Below are 15,428 nucleotides of genomic sequence, written 5' to 3'. Positions count from 1 at the left end.
CCCCCACCCTTTTCCCTCCACCCTTCCTCCCACTCCTTCCCCCGCCAATATTCTTGCAATGGAACACCTTTTCCAGCCATAGAGTCATATGGCATGGAAACAGCCTCTCCTGCCCACCATATCTATGGCAACAAACAAACACCAAGCTGGGGAGCACCTTCTTCACGTAGAGTAAGGTGCTTAAATGGAATGGCCTACCAAAGGAAAGACCTGCCAGACCATTCAATCCTGATGAAGGGCCTTTGCCCGAAGCGTCAACTCTCCACCCCGGATGCTGCCTGACCTGCTGTGCTTTTCCAGCACCACACTCTTGTGCCAGAGGAAAGTGGTTGTGGCAGGTAAAATAGCAATACTTAAAAAAACATTTGGTCAGGTACATGGATGGCAAGGCTTTAGAAGAATATGGACCAAATGTGTGCAGTTGGAACTAGCTGAGTGGTCACCATGGTCAGCAAGAACCGGTTTGGGCCAAAGAGCCTGTTTCCATCCTGTATTACTGTATGACTGTACACTAATCCCATTTGTCTGCACTTGATCCATAGCCTACTAAGCCCTAGCATTTTATGTGCTCATCCAGATGCTTATTAAATATTGTGAGAGTACCTACAACCACCACCTCTCAGGCAACACGTTCCATATTAAAAACACTTTCCCTCCGATCCTCTTGAAACTTGTTACTCCTCAATTTAAAGTTCTGCTCTGTGGTCTCAGATGTGTCGGCCATGGGGAAATGATTCTCGTGATTCACTCTGTCTATGCCTGTCATAATTTTGTGTATCTCAATCAGATTCCCCCCTTCCTCGTGTGCTCCAAGTCTCTCTTCATAACTGAGACTTTTCATCCCAGGCAACATGGCATATAGATAAGGTGATTAAGAAGGCGTTTAGTATGCTGGTCTTTGTTGCTGAGACCTTTGAGTATAGGAGTTGGGAGGTTATGTTGAAGTTGCACAGGATGTTGGTGAAGCCTGTTTCAGTGTATTATGTCCAGTTCTGATGTATAGGAAGGCTAGTATTAAGCTATAGGAAGGCTAGTATTAAGCTGGAGAGAATTCAAGAGATTTACCAGGATATTGCCAGAATAGAGGGTTTGAGTTATAATGAGAGGCTGGATATGCTGGGACTTGTTTCACAGGAGCATAGGAAGTTGAGAGGTGACCTGAAAGAGGTTTATAAAATGTTGAATGCATAGGTAAGGTTGCTTTTTCTCTGGGGTAGAGGATTTCAAGACCAAAGGGCATGTTTGTAAGGTTAGAGGAAAAAGATTTTAAAAAGACGTGGGGCAATTTTTTTTACAGAGAGTGATTCATGTGTGGAACCAACTTCCAGAGAAAGTGGTGTATGCGGGTATAGTTACAACAATTAAAAGATATTTACGTAAGTACTTAGATAAGAAAGGCTTGGAGGGATGTGGGCGAAGCACAGGCAGGTTTAGTCATTTAGTCTTGGATTATAGTCAGCATAGACTGCTTGGACTGAAAGGTCTGTTTCCATGCTATATGACTCTATAATCTTCCACCGTCATCCTTATCTTATCATTTCTAAGCCAATTTTTGAACCAGTTTACCAACTTGTCTTGGATCCCATCTACTTCTTTCTTTTGGCCCAGCCTTCCACATGGCACCTTGTCAGAGACCTTACAGAAGTCCCCGTAGGCAGTGGTTAGTACTACTGCCTCACAGCGCCAGGGGGGACCATGTTTCGATTCCAGCCTTGGGCCCTACCGTTGTGTGGAGTTTGCACATTCTCCCAGTGTCTGCATGGTTTCCTCCAGGTGCTCCGCTTTCCTCTCACAGTCCAAAGATATGCAGGTTACGTGAAATGGCCATGCCAAATTGAACATCATGTTCATGGATGTGTAGGTTAGATGCATTAGTCATGGGAAATGTAGAATAATAGGGTAAGGAAATGGATCTGGGTGGGATACTCTTTGTTGGTTAGTATGGACTTATTAGGCCAAATGGCCTGTTTCCACATTGTTGGGATTCTGTGATTCTATGATCACATCTTTTCAAAAAAATCAGTTAAATTAGTCTGACAGGGTCACCCTCCAACAAATTTGTGCTGGCTATCCCTGATCAATCCCTGCCTTCCCAAGTATTGATTGATCCTGTCCTCAGAATGTCTTCCAATAATTTCTCTACCACTTTTGTCAGACTAACGGGTCTGTAATTACTTGGCCTATCCTTCCTGTCCTCCTTGATCAAAGGAACCATATTACCTATCTTCCAGCTATCTAGCTCGTCACATGAGACCAGTGGAGTATTAAATATTTCATCCAGGGGCCCAGCAATCTCCTCCCTTGCACTCCCAAAGCAGTCTGGGATACATCTCATGAGGCCCTGGGGATTTCATGCACTTTTATGTTGGCTAAAATTTCTAATAACTCCTCCTTAACATGTTCTAGAGCCTCACCGTCTCAGCTGAAATCCCCAACTGCAATGTCTTCTTCCTTTGTGAATAGAGATGAGAAATATTGATTTAAGACCTCACCCACGCCCTTTGGCGCCCCTTCAATCTCTTCAATCTCTTACCCTGGCAATCCTTTTGCTCATAATAATGCATTCAGGATATTAAGGGTTCTTGCGCACAGCGGTAGTTTCTCTGTCTCTGAGCTAGGAGTCCTGGGTTTAAATCATACCTGCTCCAGAGGTCTGCAATAACATTACTGGTCAGCTTGATTAGACAATATCTCTACTGGCCTTCATCAGCAGGTCTCTGTGATGCAGTGGTTGTGTTCCTGTCTCTGGGCCAAGATGCCTGCATTCTAGTCCCACCTGCTCCAGAGGTAATAATGTCTCTGAACAGGTTGATTTGAAAATGACTATCTTCAGGGTGTGTGGAGACATTTGTAAAGAAAGAACTGCAGATCTGACCATCTGTGAAGTGGGAAGTAGCTCTGTCATCACCTCTGAGAAGAGGTACATGAGAAGTTTTTGTTTTACCAGTTTTGTTATGGAGTCCAAACCTCTCACATAGCCTGAGATTCTGAATCACCTGCTTACCTTCAATAGGTTTAGTTTCCAGTGTTGTAACAAATGCAAACTTAGTACCAGCTTTTGCTTAAAAATAGCACGTGTTGTGTGGAAAGGAGCTGGCACAAATGTTGTATCATTGTATAGGAAATGGTATTTCTGTCCTCCAACATCTTCAGCATTCATCTCATTCCCTTTTCCATTTCTGAGAAGTTCTTTAAAGGAATTAACAGTTTAAGTATTTTGTGTGACAAAATGATTCGTCTCTCACAGTACGAGATGCAGCTGCTCGTCTTCCAAATGGAGAGGGGACACGTGCAGAGATCTGTGAGCTGCTGAAAGACTCCCAGTTTCTCGCTCCTGAGGTCACCAGTGCTCAGGTAAAGGGACTGTCACAAGTGTGAGAAAGGAATTTATTCTTAGCTTCATTGAGTGTTTAACATATTTATGTAGACTGCATGACAAAGCTGTGATTATATAAATATTGTAAAGGAGTTGTGATTATGTAGTTGGTGAAGAATACTGCAGGGGGTCTATGCATACTATAGATCTCTAAGATGTATGCAGTAGATAGTGGATAATTGCAACTGTTCTGATTATATCACCTTGCTGAAAGAAACTGCCCCTCTAACCCTTTGGAACACTGATTCTGCTGTCGGTTCACTTCTAACTCCCACACATTCTCCACATATGCCTTTGACTTTTTTTGCAGATTAACACTGTTGTGAGTGGGGCTCTTGATAGACTACATTATGAGAAAGATCCCTGTGTGAAGTATGATATTGGGCGCAAGTTGTGGATCTATTTGCACCGAAACCGGAGTGAGGAGGAGTTCGGTGAGTCTGTTTTTAATCAGATCCTTTATCCTGATGTATAATGTGTGTTTTCTTGCGCTCGCTTTCTCTCTCTCTCGCAAAAATGCTATTTAGCAAAACAGCTATGATTCTCATGTGCTGTCTGTTATGTTCATGAGAAAGAAGCAATCTGCTCCCATTGATTTTTAAGGTGAAACCTCGCCATCTAAGACTTCACTCTAGCAGCGTGAAACTCGAGCTTTTCGCTCAGCAGTCGGCAGAAAACCTTCTCACTCACTGAAAGCAAAACTAAGAACCTTCCGGGGTCCTGTGAGCCCTGACCCCAACCACTCATGCTTCTTTTGTCTAAAAGCTTTTAAAATAAAAGCCACAGTTGAGAGTGAGGTGCTGGAAAAGCACAGCAGGTCAGGCAGCAGCCAAGGAGCAGGAGAATTGATGTTTTGGGCATAAGCCCTTCATCAGGAATTCCTCCTCTGTACCCAGGAGCAGCCTAGTGAACCTACTCTGGATTGCCTTCCAAACCAGTGTATCTTTCATTAGATAAAGGGCATGAAACTATTCACACATTCTTCCAGCAGTGGTATAACCAATGCTTTGAATAGTTTTAGCCAAACACCCCTATTTTTGTATTCCATTCCCTTTAAAATAAAAGCCATCACTCAACTTGCTTAAAGAACCTGCTGAACTTGTAGCTTTATGTTAGTTATGCATATCGACTCTCAAATCGCTCAGCTTTTCTTCATTTAGACAATATTTGGCTCTTCTATTCTTGCTGCCAAAGTGCAGAACTTCACTCTTTCCGATATTGTATTCCATCAGCCAAGTTTCTGCCAACTCATTTAATGTGCCTGACTCTTCTGCAGACTCTTGTATCATGCTATCCTGACAATAACCCGTTGGAACCAACTATTGTGTATTATTTAGCCAAACCTCTACCCACATTAATATGTCACCTCTGTTTAGTTTTCTTGACACTGGTGAAGGCGAATTTGATACAGCCATCTGGTTTCCTGTCTGTCCATTTGTGCAGCATCCTCCTTATGCAGAACTTCTCTAATCAGGCCATACCCCACTTGTGTCTTGGTATACAGAATTGATTGGCAGTGATATTTACTGTCTGATCGCAGAGGTACAAATCTTTCGTGGCAGCAGGGAAAGCATGGGTCAGGAGGACAGAGGATGAGACAACAACAACAGGGGCTAAGATGCCGACTTGCTCAATCTCCTTCTCTGTCTCAAAACAGAGGTGGAGCTGACAGACTGAATGGGATCATGTATGTGATCATGTGGATCGTGTCTGATTAACTTAATTGAGTTTTTTGAAGATGTAACAAAGAGGATTAGTGAAGGCAGAGCAATGGATGTGATCTATATGGACTTCAGTAAAATGTTCAACAAGGTTCATCATGGTGGACTGGTTAGCCAGGTTAGATCACATGGAATACAGGGAGAACTAGCTATTTGAATACAGAACTGACTCAAAGGAAGCAGTGGAGGGTTGCTCTTCAGACTGGAGGCCTGTGACCAGCAGTGTGCCACAAGAATTGGTGCTGCATCCATTGTTTTTTGTCTTTTTAAAATTGATTTGGATGTGAATATAGGAGATATGGTTAGTAAGTTTGTAGATGGCACCAAAATAGGAGGTGTAGAAGGCTACCTCAGAGTACAATGGGATCTTGATCAGATGAGCCAATGGGCCGAGGAGTGGCAGGTGGTGTTTATATTAGATAAATGTGAGGTGTTGTACTTTGGAAAAGCAAATCAGGACAGGACTTATATGCTTAATTGTAAGGTCCTGGGGAGTGTAGCTGAACAAAGAGATCTTGGATTTCAAGTTTATAGCTTCATGAAAGTGGAGTCACAGGTAGATAGGAAAGTGAAGAAGGCATTTGGTATGCTTTCCTTTATTGGTCATTGCATTGGGTATAAGAGTTGGGAGGTCATATTGTGGCTGTATAGGACATTGGTTAGACCACTTTTGGAATACTGCTTTCAATTCTGGCCTCACTGATATGGAAGGATATTGTGAAACTTGAAAGAGTTCAGAAAGGATTTACAAGGATGTTGCCAAGGTTGGAGGGTTTGAGCTATAGGGAGAGGCTGAATAAGCTGGGGCTATTTCTCCCGGAGGCTGAGAGGAGACCTTATAGAGGTTAATAAAATCATGAGGGCCATGGATAGGATAAATAGACAAGGTCTTTTCCCTGGGGTGGGGGAGTCCAAAACTAGAGGGCATAGGTTGAGGGTGAGAGGGAAAAGATTTTAAAAGGGACGTAAGGGGCAATTATTTAATGCAGAGAGTGGTGCGTGCATGGGTTGAGCTACCGGGGACGTGGTGGAACGTGGTACAAATGCTGGCAAACTAGTTAAATTTAGGATATATGGTAGGCATGGATGAGTCAGACCAATTGGTCTATTTCTGTGCTCAAAACTCTATGACTCTATGTTTACCATCTAATTAAATGCAGAGGTGCAAATCTTTCATGTCAGCAGGGAAAGCATGAGTTAGGAGGACAGATGATAAAATAACAACAACAGGGGTTAAGATTCAGACTTGCTGAGCCTCCTCCTCCATCTCAAAAGTGACAAAACTGACAGATTGAATGGTATTAAGTATGTGATCGTGAAGGATCTGGTGGGATGATGAAGCTTGGCGAGCCATTGTTCTCTGTGTGAGATTTGACCTGCTCATTGTGGCCAATGTGCTTATGTAATTCACAAAAGCAAAATCCAGTGCTTGCTGATCTCTGCATTTCTCACGAAGCTAACATAGGAAGAAGATCAAAATCTGTGTTAATTTTGCTATATAGATGCAAATTGTTACACAAACAGGAAATGTTTGTAATGTTCAGCAGATGTGGCAGCATCTGTGAAGAGAGAAACAGCATTAGTATTTCGGGTGAATGAGCCATGGTCACAAGTGAGGATACATAAAGGTTTTTAAATTTTTCAGCAGGGCATGAAATATGGGAGAGAGGAGAAAAGAGCAATCAGGAAGATTTATGGTCGGGTGAAAGGCAAGAGAGAATTAAAAATGAAAAGTGCTGATGGTGAAAGTGAGGAGGAGCTCTTAATGGGGGAAGTAAAGAAGCAAAGCAAATGAGAAAATAGGCCTTTCACTGAACCACTAAAAAATTAAGGTCCTCTTCCAATCAGCTCCCATAGCACAACATCATCCCTGATTAAGATCAACAGCAATGTCCGGGAAAATGTAGGCTATTTTCTATATCTACGGAGCCTCCTTTCAATGAAGGCAGTCATAGACATCAAACTCCCATCACATCAACTGTGCCAGCTGAACCTTCACCTGATTGAGGTAGAGAGCATTTGAGACTTAAGTCATGATTTAACGGCATCAGTGACATGTCTATGCATCAGAGTCCTAGGCAGGAGACGTCTCAAGGCAGTAGAGCGGTACCAGGAGTGGAACTTTCACAAAATCTTTCAGAAAGCAATCCAAATACGACGTCCTCTCCAAAGCAAATGTACCCAGCATCAAGATGTTAATTTGTGTAAACACACTCCAGTATAGTTCAAACTCTGAAAGCAACGACCTGACTCTGGCCTCGGTTGCAGCAGAAGAACCCCAACCATCTGCAGAAATATGAGGTATCATTTGTCTTCTCTCCTTACCATCCAAGGTCCTGGACTTTCCTTATAGGGGAAACACTGATTTACATGTTCTTCCTTCAATGTAACCTCTTATATTTGCTGATCACGATGTGGTCTCCTCTGCATTGAAGAGACCAAATGCAGATTGGGTGACCATATTTTTGAGACTGACTGAGGAATGGAGCAGGATATCATGAAAGTTGATATTTTTAGGATGCTGATAGGAAACTGGGGTAAAGACAGTTCAGAAAAAGAGTAATACTAGACTGGAAATGTTAAATATATTTCTTTCTGTATAGACGCTGTCAGATGTGCTGAGTTTCTCCAACAGGCTTTGTTGTTTTTTAAGGAGAGTGGTCTGGTACAGTTGATTTTAGTCTTTGGCTTCATAGTAAATCGTTTTCACACATGATGAAGTTGACTGGGAGTTTTCTGTTTCCTATTGATCTAACCTTATGGTTAGAACGGTGCACTTGTATCTTAGTGCAAACAAAACTTCTGTAGCAACAATCACTTAGGCAAGGTAGAGCTCCTTAAGTAAAAGTTCAGAAGAGCGTCCTGGAATGTGCACATTCGGTAGATTAGCCATGGGGAAATACAGGGTTAGGGTAGGTTGATCTCTTCGGGGGACCGGTGTGGACTCAATTGACCAAATGGCCTGTTTCCGCACTGTAAGGATTCTATGAATCCACAGTTGATGTGTGACTGATATAACAGTTGGTGTGCTAAATGGTACCATTATGTTTTGGCATCCCCAGCACCCCTCATCATTGATCCTCCCCTGGTTAACCAGACTATTGAGCCCCTCTCTCTGCTTAACCATACTTGTGGTATTTTGAAGTGACACGTGAGTGAAAGTGCTCCAAGTTAAATTTGAAACATTAGGCAAGACAGTCTCATGTGTCATATTATGTGCAGTCTTTTAGTTACTTCTATTACATCAGATGTATGGCACAGAAACAAGCCATTCAGCCCAACCAATCCATGCTGGTGTTTATACTCCGCTCAAGCCTCGTCCAATTTGTATTCATTTATAGCTTCCATCAGAACCTCCTATTCCTTCTTTATCATATTGTGTTTAGCCTCCTCTTAAATCAATCTATACTATTATGAACCCATCTGATATTGGTACTGGACAAATCAGACCCCTGTATGAAATCTAGCTCGCTGGATCATACTTTTTAAAATTTTAGGTGGTGGTTAGAACATAGAACAGTACAGCACAGAACAGGCCCTTCAGCCCACGATGTTGTGCCGACTATTGATCCTCGTGTATGCACCTTCAAATTTCTGTGACCATATGCATGTCCAACAGTCTCTTAAATGTCCCCAATGACCTTGCTTCCAGAACTGCTGATGGCAACGCATTCCATGCTCTCACAATTCTCTGTGTAAAAGAACCCGCTTCTGACATCCCCTCTGTACTTTCCTCCAACCAGCTTAAAACTATGACCCCTCGTGTTAGTCATTTCTGCCCTGGGAAATAGTCTCTGGCTATCGACTCTATTAGATCGATTAGATTAGATTAGATTAGATTAATTACAGAGTGGAAACAGACCCTTCGGCCCAAAAAGTCCACGCCGCCCTGCCGAAGCGCACCCATACCCCTTACCTTACACTACGGGCAATTTAGCATGGCCAATTCACCTAACCTGCACATCTTTGGACTGTGGGAGGAAACCGGAGCACCCGGAGGAAACCCACGCAGACACAGGGAGAACGTGCAAATTCCACACAGTCAGTCGTCTGAGGTGGGAATTGAACCCGGGTCTCTCTCTTCTATAACATGCACTCTTTTCAAGTCATAGAGATGTACAGCATGGAAACAGACCCTTCGGTCCCACTCGTCCATGCTGACCAGAAGATCTAAACAAATCCATCTCATTTACCAGCATTTGGCCCATGTACCACTAAACCATTACAATTCATAGTCCCATCCAGATATCTTTTAAATGTTGTCATAGTATCAGTATCTGTTACATTCTCTCTCAGTTCATTTTATACATGCATCACCTTATGCATGAAAAAACTGTTCCTTCGGTCCCTTTTAAATCTTTCCCCTCTAAACTTAAACTTATGCCCTCTAGGTTTGGACTACCCAATCCCTGGGAAAAGACCTTGAATGTTTACCCTATCCATACCCCTCATGTTTATATAAACGTCTGTCAGGTCACCCCTCAGTCTCCGATGTTCCAAGGAAAATAAGCCCAGCTTATTCAGCAACAACCCTGGCAACATGTTGTCAATCTTTTCTGAGCACTTTCCAGTTCCCCTCATCTAAGTCATTAATAAAAATTACAAACAGTTGAGGCCCAAGGAACACCACTCACCACAGACTTCTAGGCAGAATATTTTCCTTCTACTACCACTCGTTGTCTTCTGTTGGCCAGCCAATTTTGTATCCAGACAGCTAAGTTCCCCTGTATCCCATTCCTCCTGACCTTCTGAATGAGCCTACCATGGGGAACCTTATCAAATGCCTTGCTGAAGTCCATATACACCACATCCACAGCTCGACCCTCATCAACGTTTCTAGTCACATCCTCAAAGAACTCGTAAGGTTTGTGAGGCATGACCTGCCCCTCACAAAGCCGTGTTGACTGCATTTAACCAAGCCATGCTCTTCCAGATGGTCATAAATCCTATCCCTCAGAATCCTTTCTAACACCTTGCAGACAACAGACATGAGACTTGCCGGGGATTTCTCTATTTCCTTTCTTGAAGAGAGGAATTACATTTGCCTCTCTCCAGTCCTCAGGTACGACTCCAGTGGAGAGCGAGGATGCAAAGATCTTCGCAAGTGGCGAAGCAATCGCATTTCTCGTTTCCCAAAGCAGCCGAGGACAAATCTGGTCCAGGCCTGGCGACTTGTCAATCTTAATGTTTGACAAAATTTTCAGCATATCAGCTTCCTCTATCCATTCCAGCATGCACACCTGCTCTTCAAAGGTTTCATTCACTACAAAGTTCATTTCTTTCGTAAAGACAGAAGCAGAAAAATTCATTGAGGGCTTCCCCTATCTCCTCAGACTCCACACACCAGTTCCCTATGCTATCCCTGACCGGCCCTACTCTTTCTTTGACCATTCTCTTATTCCTCTCATAAGTGTAAAATGCCTTTGTGTTCTCCCTAATCCGTTCTGCCAAGCCTTTCTCGTGCCCCCTCCTGGCTCTCCTCAGACCATTTTTGAGCTCCTTCCTCACCTGCCTGTAATCCTCTAGAGCTGAGCTTGACCCTAGCTTCCTCCACCTTGTGTAAGCTACCTTTTTCCTTTTGACGAGAAGCTCCACCGCTCTCGTCATCCAAGGTTCCTTTATCTTACCCCTTCTTGCCTGTCTCATTAAAACGTAAGCACACAAAACTGCAGATTTTCTTTAATGATGAACACATTCCTCACCAAATATTTCTGATTTGGAAGTTTCACAAACTAAATTTATATCCCAAAGAAAGTGAGTTCCTCTGAACTATCCTATATGCCTTAATATTTGATTTGATTTGATTTATTATTGTCACATGCACAGAATTACAGTGAAAACTATTGTTTTACATGCTATCCAGGTAAATCATACATTACATAAATACATCAGGGTAGTAGACCAGGGTGTAGAATATACTATTACAGCTACAAAGAAGATGCAGAGAAAGATTAATATATAAGAAGAAAGAAACAAAATTTCATTTTGACACTCCTCCTAACGGCTTCTCCAGAACTCCCTAAAAGCTTTCAAGTTCTGGGTTTTCTAAACTAGACCCAATCCTTGATCATTCTAAACTAAGAGCAACACTCAGCGTTGCTAACACTTCTCCATGTTCATGTTCCCTGTCGGAAACTCCACAGTGTAAATAGATAATCTTCCATGACCACTCCAGGAGGTTTGCAATCACTTACTCTCTAACATGTCACTTGCTCTTGGATAAGATCACAAATTCACAAATTTTTTTTAAAAAAAGAACTTTCACAAAAGTAAGCACCACCGACTTTGAAATCCAGACTTTAAAATGGTGCAAATATAATTTACATACCCTTCATCACACTATTCACTTCAACCCAATTCCTGTCATTACCAGTTTTATAGTCTTTGGGTAAAGAAATTTCTTCTAAATTCTCTATTGGATTTCTTGATGACTATGTTACATTGATGGCCTGAAGTTATGCTCTTTCCCACAAGTGGAACTGTTCTCCCCATAATCACTCAATAAAAACCTTTCATAATTGTAAATTCTCTGCTAAGTCACTGCTCAGCTGCCTAGCAAAAAAGTTCATCCTTTCCTGATATGCATTCTGCTACATTTTTGATGTATCCTTTAAATCCTCTCTGCGCCTTCTCCAGTTCTTCTATATCTTGTTTATAAATGATTTGGGTATTGAAACTCAGTAAAGGTTCAAAATTTGCCAATGATTTCAAGCCTCCACTGTGACCAGCAGTATAAATGATATCACTTAGCTGTAACAAGTGGCAGATGGAATTTTAGCACACAAGTGTGAAGTAAAGTGATGCACCTTGGCAGGAGGGCAAGGGTGGATTAAATATGCCATTTTTCTAAAAGGTGTACATGGACAGAAGGACATTAGTTTCTTCCACTGGCTGCTCCTTTCTTCAAGGCATTGACTCTCCTCGGAGATTGACTGAGTGCCAACAACCCAGTGTCTCACTAGTTGGCTGCTGCTTGAGACTGTGGACTGTGTCTTGCTTGAGCTGGAAATCCTAAAAAGGTGCACAGAGATTGCCAGGGATACTAGTGATCCTCATTTTAAGCTGCAGATGCATGCTGTATCCTGAAACCACTTAGCTTCAGGGTAATTGACATTATTGCAATGTCAGTGGGTAACAGTCATTGAAATTTAACTCATTGTTGATCTGAATTTCTACAGAACGGATTCACCAAGCCCAGGCTGCAGCAGCCAAAGCGAAGAAGGCATTGCAACAGAAACCGAAGCTGACAACCAAGATCGTGAGTATTATTTACTCGAAAGTTGAGAAAGTTCCTGATTCCAAACCGTTTCCTTTTGGTCAGAACTCAAGAGATAGGTTCGTCATGTCATTTGTGACCTCTGTAAAGCAGCTTTACTTGCTCCACTTGAGATGTGTGTGTGTGTGAGAGAGAGAGAGCGATCCCAAGAGAGAGGTAGCTGGTCTGCACCGATCATTTGCTACTCGCTCATAGCAATATCCCAGCCAGCGCATGCAATAGCTGGATGAACTAGACTAATGAACTCAGAGTCGTAGAGTTCTACAGCACAGTCAAGGGCCCTTTGACCCACCATGGTGATGTTGGTCAAAAGCAACCAGCTAACTATTCTAATCACATTTTCCAACACTTGGCCCATGGTTTTGTTTGCCTTGGCATCGCAAGTGTGCATCTAAATACTTCTTAACTATCACGAGGGGTTCTGTCTCTACCACCCTTACAGGCAGTGAACAGATTCTCAACACCCTGTGAGTTAAAAAAACATTTTCCTCACATCCCCTCAAACCTCGTGCCCCTTAGTGTAACTCTGTGCCCCCTGGAATGTTGGGGCTGGCCAACTGGGGCTGATATAATTAATTTTTTTTAAAATGACTGCCTATTGCAGCTCATTTCCAGAGCCGCCATTCACAGAGGTTCTAAACAGGGAAGCAGCGACTTGGAGCATTTACAACAAATCATTAGTTCAGCAGTCCAGCTCAACACTTTCTCACTGTTGGCACGCAAACTTTCATGATCCTGTGCCTTCTTTGGAATCGATTTGGATCTTGAATGGGACCACACATTCAGGAGATGGTGAATCAGAAAGGTGGGGTTTTGATGAGTAGATGGATTGGGTATGGGAGGGACCACAAGCCAGAGGGTCTGGAAGGGGAAGAATCTACAATGACCAGGGAGCAGAATGTTCAAGAAGGAGGTGTGGTGGTGAGCAGGAGGTACTGGAAGTAGAGTTAAAATTTTCTTTTATACTTTTAAAATTCTTTTATTTTAACCATCATTTCATTCACCCATGTAGGAATTTAGCAAACTATCATATTTCAACTTAAAGGGTGTAACAATTTTGTTTTTGGTAATAGAGGTCCACAGAACTGAGCTGTGGCTTTAAAATTAATTTCCATGAGAATCTGTTTCACTTAACATTGCAATTTTCAGGAATGTAAACACAATCATATCCGATAATGATGTGAAAATTTAATTCCTAAACAGATGCAGCTGGGTTAAATTAGAGCAAAATCACATTGATTGTTATCAGATTTGTTTTTTTATTTAACTATTTTTCGAAGAATAAAAGCTGTCCAGAGATATTATTTCACAACTCTGCAGCAGGTAGGACTGGAATCCGGGCCGCCCGGTACATAGATAGGGACACTACTACTGCGCCATAAGAGGGCCTCAGATTGTTGTCTGATTTGGACCTTTTGCATATTTTTCTGATCAACCTGCTCAGGGATGTTGTTTAACACCTTTGGAGCAGGTGGAGCTTGAGCCCAAACCTCCTTGACCCAGGGTAGGGTCATTACCACTGGACCTCAACAGTGCCACCAGTTTGTTGTCTGATTTTTTTTTAATTTAACTTTTTTTTATCAACCTGTTTAAGGATGTTGTTGTCTCAAGAGCAGGTGAGTTTTGAACTCAAGCTTCTTGGTCCAGGGGAAGGGACTTGCTGCTGCGCCCAAGAGGGCCATCAGATTGTTGGCTGATTAGGATATCAAGGGATAGGGACCAGTTGTCAATTGGAATGAAGCATTTGTAATCTCAATCAGTGGCTAAAAGTGCTCTAAAGGGCTTTTTTTGTTGGGTTGTTCCAAAGTAAATCTGCATTAAAGGTGCATGATACACTGGGTGCTAAGCTGCAGAGCTCCTGTTACAAATCGGGCCCCGGTGAAGGAAGCAGCACTGTGCAGAGAGAGGAGGGTCACCTCGTGGTCTGGATGCAATATCATTTAAATATTTGCATCTGAAGCAACTGAGTGTGAGCTTGTTCTGAAAATGGCATTACTTAAAGACAAGGCTGCAGTCCTGGAACTAATTAATGCCCTCTAATCAACGATTTCAGACTATAATTAATGATTAAGCAAGAAAAGGTGTTGCCTATCATTAGTGCTCAGATTCTCTTTATTGTCTTGAATTACAGGAATTGCTAACTGACATGTTAAAGCTCCCTGTGCTTCACCTAATGTAATGCTGGTAGAGTTATTGACTAATCATAGAGCACATTCCATCAATTTATCTATAACAGATCCAGACCATGAAGTGAGAACCAAAGTTATCGGTCTCTCACATCTATTACACTCATTGTGCCATTTCTGAAATTGCTCACATACGTATCCTGGAATTTCATTTCCTGCAAGCAATATATTAAGGACAAAAGAGTAATTAGGGAGAGAATATAGCCCCTTAAAGATCAGCAAGGCCACCTATGTATGGAACCACAGGAGATGGGGGAGATACTAAATGAGCATTTTACATCAGTATTTAGTATGGAGAAGGATATGTAAGATAGAGAACTTGGGGAAATAAATAGTGATAGCTTGAAAAATGGTACAGAGGAGGAGGTGCTGAAATCTTTAAATGCATAAAGACCTCATCAGGTGTAGCCTAGAACTCTGTGGGAAACTAGGGAAGTGATTGCTAGGCAACTTGCAGAGATATTTGTATGATGCAGGAAGACTGGAGGTTGACTAATGTTTAAGAACGGTGGTAAGGGAAGATCAGGGAACTATAGACTGGTGAGCCTGACATCAGTGGTGGACAAGGTATTGGAGGGAATCCTGAGGGACAGCATTTACATGTATTTGGAAAGTCAGGGACTGATTAGGGATAGTCAATGTGGCTTTGTGCATGGGAAATAGTTTCTCACTAACTTGATTGAGTTTTTGAAGAAGTAACGAAGAGGATTGGGCAGAGCAGTGGATGTGATCTATCTGGCCTTTAGTAAGGCGTTCGACAAAGTTCCTCATGGTTAGATCATGTGGAATACAGGAAGAACTAGCTATTTGGATACAGAACTGGCTCTAAGGTAGGAAATAAGGTGTGTTGGAGGGGTGCCTTTCAGACT

The 15,428-nt window shown here is 42.4% G+C and overlaps 1 protein-coding gene across 4 annotated transcripts in view; it reads left to right on the top strand.

The window, feature by feature from the left end:
* nfrkb (nuclear factor related to kappaB binding protein) overlaps positions 1-15,428 on the top strand; it is a 161,174-nt gene that overhangs the window by 90,800 nt on the left and 54,946 nt on the right. For all 4 annotated transcript variants that reach the window (XM_043676950.1, XM_043676947.1, XM_043676949.1 and 1 more), the window contains exons 17-19: positions 3,248-3,354; positions 3,687-3,810; positions 12,276-12,355. In XM_043676950.1, the coding sequence (XP_043532885.1) occupies positions 3,248-3,354; positions 3,687-3,810; positions 12,276-12,355 (311 nt within the window). The remainder of the gene's footprint in view (positions 1-3,247; positions 3,355-3,686; positions 3,811-12,275; positions 12,356-15,428) is intronic.

This window comes from Chiloscyllium plagiosum, chromosome 35, assembly GCF_004010195.1.
Source record: "Chiloscyllium plagiosum isolate BGI_BamShark_2017 chromosome 35, ASM401019v2, whole genome shotgun sequence".
In the NCBI taxonomy this organism is placed as follows: domain Eukaryota; kingdom Metazoa; phylum Chordata; class Chondrichthyes; order Orectolobiformes; family Hemiscylliidae; genus Chiloscyllium; species Chiloscyllium plagiosum.
Note: the sequence above shows the minus strand (reverse complement) of the source record. Positions and strands in the feature narration are given on the sequence as shown.